At 42.2% G+C, this 13,465-nt stretch overlaps 1 protein-coding gene across 1 annotated transcript in view; it reads right to left on the bottom strand.

Moving 5' to 3' along the window:
- The window catches only part of STARD8 (StAR related lipid transfer domain containing 8), a 97,865-nt gene extending 94,587 nt beyond the window's left edge, over positions 1-3,278 (bottom strand). Inside the window, 1 exon segment of the mRNA XM_077485931.1 lies at positions 2,730-3,278. Within this exon segment, the coding sequence (XP_077342057.1) occupies positions 2,730-2,829 (100 nt within the window). The 5' untranslated portion in view covers positions 2,830-3,278.
- Between the last annotated feature and the right edge of the window lie 10,187 nt (positions 3,279-13,465).

Here is a 13,465-nt window from a genome sequence, read left to right as displayed (position 1 = left end):
CAAAATCCTGCTTGCTAAACTTATTAGATGAATTTTACTTGAAGAATCACACCAGAGAGGCTATTGTTCGGGCCCTATTTGTGGCTCGCAAACTACAAATGTGACATTGGAAGTTGGAGACCTCTCCTGCGGTTAAGGAGTGGATTACTGCTGTAGGTAATACGATTAGGATGCAAAAGATTATTTACCAGCATAGGGGGTGTCCGGGCAAGTATGAGAAACTTCTGACCTAGGGCTAGCTGTATCCAGGCTTTGCCCCAGAAGATTTGGTCATGGATAGGCTTCTTGGTCTTGATGCATGTTGAGAATTCATCTTGGTACTACTGGGAGTACAATATTGTTATGGTCGTGTATTCTTCCTGTGTATGTGTTATTCTGTATATGCCGTTTGTTTCCTGTGGTGGTCACTACCGGCACTGATTCAGACTTTTTCTGTATATTATGCTGAGTATGTGGTTGGCTAATGTTGTTTTGGGCTGTTTGTCACCAGTAAAAAGTTTTTGTTTGGGTAAAAAAAAAAAAAAATCTGAGAAATAAAACAGCTTTTTACAGCAATGGAAAGGCAAACAGTCCATCATTCTGGTACAAAGCAAACAATGGAATCACCCCAAGTATATCAGTCCCACACCAGGGTTTGGGGTTCCTGTCTGTTTCAGGGTACAGCAAAGCCACGTCTTGGTCTCCGAACTTTCTCATAGCTGTGAATGACTCCGCCCCATCCCACAGACAGGTTCTGACTTCTCCTTGCCCCTTTTCAAGCTTCCCTTGCAGACAGGATAACCTTTTCAGGAGTAAAGCCCCTGTAATCAGGGTTTGGAGGCTCTTTCCCACCAAAAAAGGGCTCTCCAAATTCTGGGTCTCAAATGAGGACACAACCCAAATCATGGGGACACGTCCAGAACATAAGCCCCTGTGAACAATTTGACCCCACAGACAGGTGCTGACTTCTCCTTGCCCCTTTTCAAGCTTCCCTTGCAGACAGCATAACCTTTTTGGGGAGTAAAGCCCCTGTAATCAGGGTTTGGAGGTTCTTTACCACCGAAAAAAAAAAGTTTCTCCAAGCCTCTGAATTCCAAATCTCAAATGAGGATACAACCCAAATGACGGAGACAAGTCCATGACCCTATGAACAATTTCACCCCACCTCACAGACAAGTGCTGACTTCTTGCCACTTTTCAAGCCTCCGCTGCAGACAGGATTCAGGAGTAAAGTCCATGTAATCAGGGTTTGGAGGCTCTTTCCCACCAAAGTCTCTCTAAGCCTCCAAAATCCAGGTCTCAAATGAGGACATACCAGTCCACTTCTCTCCTACTGGACTAACTCAGAACCCCTACATGGGTGAGAACCCCAGAAGTACTCAAAACATCTCTTATTGTCACCTTTAAGGAGACCACAGTCAAAATGATGGGAACACGTCCAGAACATATCCCCCTGTTAACGATTTCACCCCACCTCACAGACAGGTGCTGACTTCTCCTTGCCCCTTTTCAAGCTTCCCTTGCAGACAGGTTAACTTTTTTTGGGACTAAAGTCTCTGTCTCTGTAATAAGGGTTGGAGGCTCTTTCCTACCCAAAGTCTCTCTGATTCTCTGAATTTTGAGTCCCAAAATAAAGGCTTACCAATCCAAAGAGTACTGTAAGGGTAAGGGTCCTCTCCTCTTGGACCGCACAACCCCGAAACCCCTCACCCTACATGGGTGAGAATGCCTTAGTACTTAAAACATCAACCCAAATAATGGGGACACATCAAGGACATATCCCACTATGGATTGCGCCACCCCACCTTACAGCCAGGTGCTGACTTCTCCTTGCCCTTTTTTCAAGCTTCCCTTGCAGACAGGTTAACTATTTTGGGATTAAAGTCTCTGTTTCTGTAGTAAGGGTTGGAGGCTCTTTCCAAACCAAAGTCTCTCTGATTCTCTGAATTCCGGGTCCCAAAATAAGGGCTTACCAATCCAAAGAGTACTGTAAATCAGTCCTCTCCTCTTGGACCGCACAACCCCGAAACTCCTCACCCTACATGGGTGAGAATGGCTTAGTATGTAAAACTTCAACCCAGATAATGGGGACACATCAAGGACATATCCCACTATGAATGACTCCGCCCCACCTTACAGACAGGTGCTGACTTCTCCTTGTCCTTTTTGTAAGCTTCCCTTACAAATATGTTAACCTTTTCAGGACTAAAGTCCCTGTAATTAGGGTTTGGAGGCTCTTTCCCACCCAAAGTCTCTCCGAGTCTCAAAGGAGGACTTAACAATCCAAAGAGTACTGTAAATCAGTCCACTTTTCTCTGACCAGATAACCCTGGAACCCCTCACCCTGTATGGGTAAGAACCCCAGAAGTTCTCTATAATAAGGGTTGGAGGTTTTTTCCCACCCAAAGTCTCTCCAAGCCCTAGAATTACAGGTTTCAAATTCAGGTCCCAAAAGAGTACATACCAATCCAAAGAGTACCATAAATCAGTCAACGCATCTCCAACTGGACAACTATGGAACCTGTATGGGTAAGAACCCCAAAAGTACTTATTGTCCCCCTTAAAAGGGACCACAACCAAAACAATGGGGACACATACCTCCCATCCAGGACATATCCCCAAGTTGGGTCTGGTGAGATGACCCCATGAAATCAGTATAAGCACCCCTGTGCTTTTTTTTTTATACTATACATGGTGTATCGGTGTGCTAGACACCATTGTTAACTATATCAATGTCTCTGGTGGCTCACCTGGGTCTATTGGCGTGGACAGCCTATTTTTCAGACGTCTCCAGGTCTTGGATGCCCGTGTCTTGAACATTGTCCCATACATCCTGCTCCTGTCTGCCATTTCCCCCTAACAGATCCTACTCACAAAAATTGACAAAATCCACGAAGGAGAGCCTCAGCAGGGATCAGCACATCGTTCAGCCTCCATCTGCTGCTTCATGGAAAGTCTGACACAGCTGCTTGTGGTCGGGACAACCCAACGAGTGTACATCTATGCGTCTGCTTCCTTGGCTACCAGCGTCTGGCTGCTTAGGTGTAGCTCTTTGTGGACGTGGGTGGAGGTTCTGCCAATACGAGAGGGGGGTTTACCGGACAAACGACCGAGCCACTGGGCGCCACCAGCTCCACCTTAGGATAACGCGTCGGCCCTTTCCTTGTGGTTGAGCCAGCTATCGGCGTATCTTTGTGGTCTACTATGATCTTCCTCTGAAGCTCCCAGTTCCCTTTTATTTGAAACGCCGTCTATTAATGTCTGAGCCGTTCGTGACCCTCGGCTTCATGTGACACGGCCAGGGTGACGCCGCCACTCTTGGAGGTGATCCACACCCCCCACTCCCTGAAATAAAGACACTTTTGGAGGTAGAAGGAGGAGTGAGGGATCTCCCCGGGCATGGGAAGTTTTAGAGCTCCGGGGCAGAGGAGAGGCAACAGCTGTTCACATCGATCTGTGACACCAAACACACAGCAAACACACAGCGCCCCTCCACCGGTCACAAGCCGCACAGCTCGGATTTCATGAGAGACAATGGGCCGTGTCCTCATTGCCCCTCGGACCCCAGTCACTCCTCAGCGTTTCATCGATTGAAGCGAAAAAAAAAAAAAAAAACGCCAGAGGAGGAAAAAAAATCAAATATTCGCTATGGAGTTCACAACCCAACATCGAGTCGCCTGAAGCTCCAAAAAAAATCGAACCGGGCAGATTAGTGTCTTTTTTAAGTGTTTTTTGTTCTGTAGCGAAAAGCGTGATTTGAGCATTTTTGTGCGTTTTTAATGTGCTCTGTCCCGCGTTTATGAGCGCTTTATAATGCGCTCTGTGCTGCGTTTATGAGCATTTTTAATGCGCTCTGTCCCGCATTTTTGAGCGCTTTTAATGTCCCGCATTTGAGCATTTTTCCTGCTCACATGCAATGATTAAGTAAAAACAAATAATAATAATAATAATAAATAACCAATCAATAAAATGCATAAATAATCAATAAAATACATGAATAAATAAATATTAATCATATATAAATAAGAAATAAATAAAAATACTACTAAAAATAAACAAATTAATTAACCTTTTTACGCCGGATGTACACCTATATGCGTGCTAAAACGTAAACAATGCTGTGCCGTGAGAGTGGAGACAGGCGGGGAAATGGAAAGCTCCGGAACGCTACTTGCATCCGAAAGCTTTCCAACAATGTGACCGCTGTGACAGCCAATCATGGCGGTCACATGACCCAAATGCCCCCCCCCCCCCCCCACCCACCTCCTGGCGTCTGAAACCTCTTAAAGGGCTGAGAGGCGCCGGTGCTTAAGGAGTTAAATAAATCAAAATAACCCTAGCCCTTCCCGACCCCTGACCCTAATGTTAACCCTCGATATGAACCTCTAATCCTAACCCCTAATCCTAACCCTAATATTAACCCCTAATTATAACCTCTAACTGTAACCCTAACACCTAATATTAACCCCTAACCCAATCCTATTAAATCCTAACCCTAATCTCTACTCCTAACCCTAATATTAACCCCTAACCCTAATATTAACCCTAATAATAACCCCTAACCCAATCCTATTAGCCCCTAACCCTAACCCCAATCCCTAACCCTAATATTAACCCCAACCGTAATCCTAACTAATATTAACCCCTAACTGTAATGATAAACCCTTATCCTAATGCTAACCCTAATAATAACCCCTAATCATACCCTCTGACTGTAACCCTAACCCCTTACCTTAAGCCTAACCCTTAAATTAACCCCTAATCCTAATATTAAATCCTAACCCTAATATTAACCCCTTAAACCCTAACCCCTTACCTTAACCCCTAACCCTAATATTAACCCCTAACTGTAATCCTAACCCCTTACCCTAACCCTAATATCAACCCCTAATCATACCCTCTAACTGTAACCCTAACACCTAACCTTAAACCTAACCCTTAAATTAACCTCTAACCCTAATCCTAGCCCTAAAATTAACCCTTAACTGTAATCCTAACCTTTAACCCTAACCCTAATAACCCCTAACCCTTTACCTTAACCCCTAACTGTAATCCTAACCCTAATATTAACCCCTAACCCTACTCCCAACCTCTAACCCTAACCCTAATATTAACCCCTAACCCCTTACCTTAACCCCTAAACCTAATATTAACCCCTAACTGTTATCCTAACCCTAATATTAACCACAACCCTACTCCTAACCTCTAACTCTAACCCTAATAACCCCTAACTGTAATCCTAAGCCTAATATTAACTCCTAACTCTACTCCCAACCTCTAACCCTATCCCTAATATAAACCCCTAACCTCTAACCTCTTACCTTAACCCCTAACCCTAATATTAACCCCTATCTGTAATCATAACTCTAATATTAACCCATAACCCTAATATTAACCCCTAACTGTAATCCTAATATTAACCCCTAAACCTACTCCTAACCGCTAACCCTAATAACCCCTAACCCTTTACCTTAACCCCTAACCCTAATATTAACCCCTAATCATACCCTCTAACTGTAACCCTAACCCTTAACTTTAAGCCTAACTCTTAAATTAACTCCTAACCCTAATATTAACCCCAAATCCTAACCCCTTATCTTATCCCCTAACCCTAATATTAACTCCTAACTGTAATCCTAACCCCTTACCCTAATCCTAACCCTAATATTAACCCCTAAACCTAACCTTAAACCCTAACCCCTTAACTTAACCCCTAAACCTAATATTAGCCCCTAACTGTAATCCTAACCTAATATTAACCTCTAATCATAACCTGTAACTGTAAATCTAACCCCTTTTATTTTGTTAGGGGTTAATCTATTTTATTTATTATTATTATTATTATTATTATTTTTTTTTTACTTATTTATTTAGTTAGGTTAGGGGTTAATATTGGGGTTAGGATTAGGGGTTATAACCTAATCCTAACCCCAATATTAACCCCTAACCTAACTAAATAAATAAGTAAAAAAAAAAAAAAAATAATAATAATAATAATAAATAAAATAGATTAACCCCTAACAAAATAAAAGTAAAAAATAAATAAATAATGAATACATAAATAAAAGCGTATGAAAAAGCGAAAAGGCTGATAAACATAGCATGAAATGATGAAACAGATGATATTTTTCTCTTTGGGCTAATTTACAAAAAAAAGCCAAAGCCCAAAAATACTTTAAAAATGTTGTACAAAAACACACAAAATGCTCACAAATGTGCAGACAAAACGCCCCTCCCCCCTCCCAAAAAATGCTCAAAAACACAACACACACATGTGACCGCAGCCTCCTAGTCTGGGGCTGCTCTGCCAGGCATGCCAACACAGTCGCCCGTCCCTCTTCGCAAATTGCATCGTGCCGAGGCTTCTGTCAATACAAGCCCTGATGAAAGGGGTGGGGATCTCCCGAAACGCGTTGGAAAGCCCTGTGATTTTTTTTCCCCCTTGTAAAGCATGGTGGGAATTTCTGTCTTTTTTCCCCCCACAGGATTTGGGATCCCTGTCGTTCTCAGGATGGTGACATCACTTTTGGGGGGGAAGGTAACTCTATGTTCTACAACTTCTTCATGTGTTTTGTATTTTTTAATTTTCACTTTGAACTTGGGGGGGGGGGCGCAATAGGTGGATCCTGCTTTTTATTGCAAGCCTTTAAAAAAAAGCCACAACTGCACCTTCCCCACTGATTACCGACGCGTTTCGTCATAATGATCACATTTTTTATTTTATTTTTATATTGTGCCAAAATGTTGTTCTTCATGTGATAAGAGGGTGTAATCTTGGTGAGAGCACACAGGTGGGGGGGGGGGGGAAGGGGCATACAGAAGTGATAGTGAAGGTCACACACAGCGCAGTTCAAAGTGAAAGTGAAAGTTGGTTGTGGCTCATTCGCTCTGTCCAGACGCTCATATATATGACGGGGAAGTTCTGAGAAGACAAATGACTGATGGTGGAAGGGATGACATCTCCCGAATAATACCATCACTCCTACCCCCCCCCCCCCGTCCTCACCAATCGCAATGCATTAGTAATACTTGTTTCTTGGAAGTTGCAACACCTGCGGCTGCCCCAAATACAACAAGGCTTCCAAACCTGATTCCGAGAGCATGCAGTCACTACAGGTGTAGGCCATTTACGTACCTCACAGAGACTGGTTGAAAAACTCCCACAGATGCGCCCCCCCCCCCCCAAGAAAGTTGCAGCATCTGCAGGAGTCCAAATACAATGGCACTTCCAAACCTTAGCTGCATCTGTAAGTGTGTAGGCCAGGGGGAGGCAACATGGGGGCCCTCCAGCTGTTGCAGAATTACAAGTCCCATCATAGACAATTAACTAATTCAATTTAATTAATTTGTTTTTATTTTATTTATTTGAGGAATGTATTCATTTGTTTTTTTTTTAATTCATGAATTTATCTGATTTTATTTATTGTATTTATTTATTTTATTAGTTCATGAATTTATATGTTTTTATTTTATTTTGTGTTTTTAAATAATGAATGAATTCATTTATTTTATTAATTTGTTTTTATTTATTTTATGCATTTATTAATTTGTTTTTTAATTTTACAAATTCATCTGTTTTTATTTTATTTTTCTAATTAATTTATTTTATTAGTTAAGAAATGTATCTGTTTTTATTTTATTTTGTCTTTTTAAATAATGCATTCATTCATTTATTTAATTTCATTAATTTGTTTTTATTTATTTATTGTATGCATTTATTGCTTTTTAATTTACAAATGTATGTATGTGTTTTTATTTTATTAATTAATTTATTTTATTAGTTCATGATTGTATCAGTTTTTATTTTATTTTGTCTTTTAAAATAATGAATTAATTAATTTATTTGTTTTTATTTATTTATTTTATGCATTTATTCATTTTTTTTTTATTCACAAATGTATCTGTTTTTATTTTATCATTTAATTTAATGAATTTATTTTTATTTTATTTATTTATTTTATGCATTTATTCATTTGTTTTCATTTTAAATTTTTTACTCCCCCTCACCCCCATCCTGCCTTGTTGTTAGGAAGTTGTAAACACCCATGGGTGCCCAAACGGTAGCATGCAGTCACTACAGGTGTAGGCTATTTACGCACCTCCGGAAGACTGGCGGAAAAACTCCCAGAGATGGCCCCACCCTGTTGCTAGAATGCTGGTAAGACACTCCCACACACCAGCACAGGACCATTTAAAGGATAAAATCCCGGTATCTGCAGGTCCCCCCAACCGTGCCGCAGCAGCAGATCTGGTCTCAGCCGCTTGCAGTTCCCCATATGAGAGGAAGCGGCACAGGGAGACAATCAGTGCTGACAAGGGAGCACGCTGATAGGAGGAGAGAGCAGAGTGACCAAGAGATGAGCTCATCACCACAGCGCTGCTTCTCCTTTCACTGTCCAGTCCCCAGGCTGGGCTCAATGATGCCGGCCATCAGACTGAGGACATCTAGTGGCAGTGACTGGTAAAGCCATCAGACTGAGGACATCTAGTGGCAGCCACTGGTAAGGCCATCAGACTGAGGACATCTAGTGGCAGTGACTGGTACTGCGGTATGAAAATCAAGGAAATTGGCGGTTTTAGAATTGGAATATCGTTTACCTTCCGTCCTCTCCTTCCGGGATGTGGAAATCTGGAGGGGAAATGGAAAGAAATGTTAATGTAAGAAATATATTAAAACTTTACTTACAACAAAATTTTTTTTTTTTAGCTTCGAGTGTGGTGGGGGCGGTGTTAGACTTTTTTAGGTTTTTATTTGCTGTCTGTGTGGGATTCCTCCTCTGTGTCCCCGGGGACGTTGAGGGAAATCCAACATTTGTTTTTTACATTTTTTTTATTAATTAATTAATCGTTTTTTTCTTTTATCTTTTTAAATGATGAATTTGTTTATGTTATTGAATTCATTGATTTATTTCATTTATTTGTTTTTATTTTATATATTTTATTTTTGCATTTCTTCCAACATTTTACAGTTGTCATCTAAACACGAGGTGATGGAAATCCTACGATTGGGGGGGGGGGGGGGTGCAGGGTGGCGCTAACACCTAAGAGGGGAATTTCCCTCACTTTACTAGAGATTTTGTTTTTTTTTACATTTCCTGTTGCATCTCTTCGGGACAGGAAGTGACGGGAAAATTTCCCAATGAGACACAGATAGCAAAAAAATTTTAAATAAAAAAATAAAATAATAATAATAAAAAATCTAAAATAAAAACAAAATGAATAAGTGCATATAATAAATAAGTTAAAAAAAATAACTCAATTAAATGATAAAAAAAAACATAAATTCATGAATTTAAAAACAAATAAATGAATAAAATAAAAAATAAATTAATTCAATTAAATGATACAATAAAATAAAAACACATACATTCATGAATTTAAAAACAAATGAATAAATACATAAAAATAAATAAATTAAAAAAAATTAATAAAATAAATGAATTAATAATTAAAAAAAAAAGATAAAATAAACCAGATAAATTCATGAACAAATAAAATAAATTAATTAAAAAAATAACATAAAAACAGATAAATTAATGATAAGACCAGATCAGTAATGATAAAAACAGATAAATTAATGAATTAAAAAAACAAATGGATGAATGCATAAAATAAATAAATAAAATGAAAACAAATCAACTAATTTTAATTAGTTCATTCATTGATTATTTAAAAAGATGAAATAAAAACAGATACATTCATGATCTAATAAAATAAAATAAATAAATTTAAAAAATAAAATAAAAACAGATGAATTCATGAAGTCACAAACAAATTAAAAAATGCATAGAATAAATAAATAAAAACAAATTAAATGTAAGTAATTAATTGATTATTTAAAACAATAAATAAAATAAAAACAGATAAATTCATGAATTATAAAAACAAATTAATTAAATGTAATTAATTAATTGATTTAAAAAGATCAAATAAAAACAGATAAATTCATGAATTAATAAGATAAAATAAAATAAATAAAAACAGATAAATCCCTTAAGTAATAAAATAAAAATAAATAATTAAAATAAAATAAAAACAGATACGTTTTTTAAATAATAAAATAAATATTTGAAGGTGAAGTTTAATCTGCTTATATTTTCCCTGGTCCCTCCATTTCCTCATCACCAACGTATAAAATCTTTCAATTTATTAAATTTTGTGCAAATCGGTCAAAAATCAAACAAACATTCTCAGTGTATTTTCTGTGCAGATCAAGTGTGTGAATGGAAAAAATCCCGCATTACGGCCACTAGAAGGCGCTGACTATCATGTCATCACCGGGTCTCTGTGCTTCTCTATGTGATGCAGGTAGATTGTGGCTGGTGGGAGGGGCTTCCTGAACACATGACACTCAAGGAAGAATACACAGGGCTCTGGTATGCAGAGAATATTTCCTTACCCTGGAGTTCCTCTTTAGACTGGAGGATAAATGTGAACCCCCCCCAGTGGGGAGATGTTTATAGAAGCAGAGCAGTGACCTGCTGACCCTGGAGCTGCCCCCCTACCCCCTCGGGGGTCTTCATACTTTCTCAATCTCCTCCAGATGTGACCTCTGAGACCCCCCCTGGGATAAATATAGAAGAGTCCCATCCGGAGGAATTATTCTGGGACTGAGAGCACCACCATCCCCGAGGACCCCAACCACGCTGGCCACAAAACAATATATATATATATATCCCAACACACAAAACTCTGCCCACTATGGTAACCATGGGAACGGCATGCAGAACTCCGGGATCAGCCAATGACTGCATACAAGAGGCGGGGGCGTTCCTCCTGGAATCTGGAGAGGGAGGTGGGGGGGGGGGGGGGTAATACAGAGAAGAAAAAAAAATCATAGCTGTTTGTCCCTTGAAACCGAACGTAAATTCATTCTGTATGAATGGAGCAAAAGTCGAATGTTTTTAAGCAATGTTCTCTGCAGATCGAATGTGTGAATGGAGAAAATACCACATTATGTCCACTAGATGGCACTGCCAGCTATAGCGAATTCCAGAGAACACCAGAGGGAATTAGTATGATTGGGTACAGTTCTTTGGTCATTCCCTCTAGCGTTCTCTATTATCGTTACATTGTCTCTCCTATGCTCCCCGATGCCATCTAGTGGCCACAATGTGGTATTTTCCACATTCGTACAATTCGATCTGCAGAGAATATTGCTGGTGAACAATCGATTTTGTCCCAGTCACAGTTTCGATGGACAAACAACTCCGCAATCTTTTTTAGAATTCTGCACTCTGGTGGTCTTTGTGGATTTCTCCCGGGTCTGTGCAGTCATCCAGTGTGAAACTTCCTGTGATAAAGACAGCCCACCGCTGATGTCTCTGCTTGTGCAGGGGGACTGGTCTTGTCTCCGCCCCTCCTGTAGTTTTCTGTAGTGGGTGGAGCCTGATGGGCTCCTCCCACAGCCCTGCTCTGTCTCCTTGTGCAGGGGGACTGTTCTTGTCTCTGCCCCCTGCTGTAGTCTTCTGTAGTGGGTGGGGCCTGCTGGGCTCCTCCCATAGCTCTGCTCTCTCTCCTTGTGGAGGGGGATTGGTCTTGTCTCCGCCCCTCCTGTAGTTTTCTGTAGTGGGTGGAGCTTGCTGTGCTCCTCCCACACCTTGTGCAGGGGGATTGGTCTTGTCTCCGCCCCCCTCCTGTAGTCTTCTGTCGTGGGTGGGGCCTGCTGGGCTCCTCCCACAGCTCTGCTCTCTCTCCTTGTGCAGGGGGACAGGACTTGTCTCCGCCCCTCCTGTTGTCTTCTGTAGTGGGTGGGGCCTGCTGGGCTCCTCCTACAGCTCTGCTCTCTCTCCTTGTGCAGGGGGATTGGTCTTGTCCCCGCCCCCTCCTGTAGTCTTCTGTAGCGGGTATAGCCTGCTGGGCTCCTCCCACAGCTCTGGTGTCTCTCTCCTTGTACGGGGGACAGGTCTTGTCTCTGCCCCCTGCTGTAGTTTTATGCAGTGGGTGGGGCCTGCTGGGCTCCTCCCACAGCTCTGCTCTCTATCCCTGTACAGGGGGACAGGACTTGTCTCCACCCCCTCATGTTGTCTTCTGTAGTGGATGGGGCCTGCTTGGGTCCTACCCACAGCTCTGGACTCCCTCTCCTTGTGCAGGGGATCTGGTCTTGCCTCCGCCCCCTCCTGTAGTTGCCTATAGTGGGTGTGGCCTGCTGGGCTCCTCCCACAGCTCAGCTCTCTATCCCTGTTCAGGGGGACAGGACTTGTCTCCGCCCCCTCCTGTTGTCTTCTGTAGTGGATGGGGCCTGCTTGGCTCCTCCCACAGCTCTGGTCTCCCTCTCCTTGTGCAGGGTATCTGGTCTTGCCTCCGCCCCCTCCTGTAGTCGGTGTGGCCTGCTGGGCCCCTCCCCCAGCTCTGTTCTCTGCTCAGGCTATGCACAGCAAGTGATGATGTCACAGCTACTTTTACAAGGTAATATCTGGATTTGCGGAGGCATCTGGTGCGCACAGAGTAGATTTCTATCCTCAGTGGCTGTGGAGGAACAGATTAAACAAAGGTAGTTGAGCTTTAAAGAGCGATACAGATGTGTGGCGCAGTGTAAGGAGCGCGCTGATAGGAGGAGACAGCAGAGTGATGACAGAGAGATGAGCTCATCACCACAGAAGCACTGCTACACCTTTTGCTGTCCAGTCCCAAGGCTGGGTTTAATGATGCCGGTGTTCTGGCAGATTGTGTCCTGCCATCATATATTGTCCGCCCCGTACTGTGCATGCGCAGTACGGGGCAGAAGAAGCTTCGGAAAATCTCCGAAGATGAACGGCGCCTGCGCGGAGGTGGTAGCTCCACCATCCAAGTGGACATAGGGTTGTGAAAATTAGAGGGCCCCTCGCGGGCGAGCTTTGCTCGCCACACTTCGGGCTCAGCCTCGCTGCGCTCGGCTCTTTTATATTCTAACTCTATTTCCACTTGGATGGTGGGGATAGAACCTGGACTCACGCCGCAGGCACCGTTCATCCTTGGCTATTTTTCGGAATCTGTGTGTGCTGTGCACTGCGCATGCTCAGTGCACAGCGGACACTATCTGATGGGGGACCATATATGATAGGACACCGGCCATCAGACTGAGGATATCTAGTGGCAGCGACTGGTACTGTGGGGGAAATATCAAGGAAATTGGCTGCAGTGCAGGTATAGCGGCAGTTTTTCTAACTCATTTCACTGTCCGGTCACTTGGCGGTGGAGTGGTAGGGGCCTCCCTTGGATGCTATCCAGGCCTTTGCTGTTGGATGAAGCAGTGCAAATCTCGAGACTGGATCGACAGAAAATACAAATCCTTTGGCGGGTACAACAGTTCCCATATTCAGCTTTAACACATCATTCCTGTCTTATTAAGTCCACAGCTGATGCAATCTATAGTGATCCCGCCACTGAAGTTCTTATTCAGGCTAATCCTGTTGTAGGGTGACAAGACGAGATGAAGCGGATGAAGCGGAAGTGGCTGCAAAGAGGCTTCAGGAGACCAGCAGCTCTGAGATGTAACAAAGGATGA

This window comes from Lithobates pipiens, unplaced genomic scaffold (assembly GCF_037356315.1).
Source record: "Lithobates pipiens isolate NorthernLeopardFrog02 unplaced genomic scaffold, aLitPip1_a1.2 Scaffold_1, whole genome shotgun sequence".
Classification (NCBI taxonomy): Eukaryota; Metazoa; Chordata; class Amphibia; order Anura; family Ranidae; genus Lithobates; species Lithobates pipiens.
This window is presented reverse-complemented; position numbering and strand designations above follow the sequence as displayed.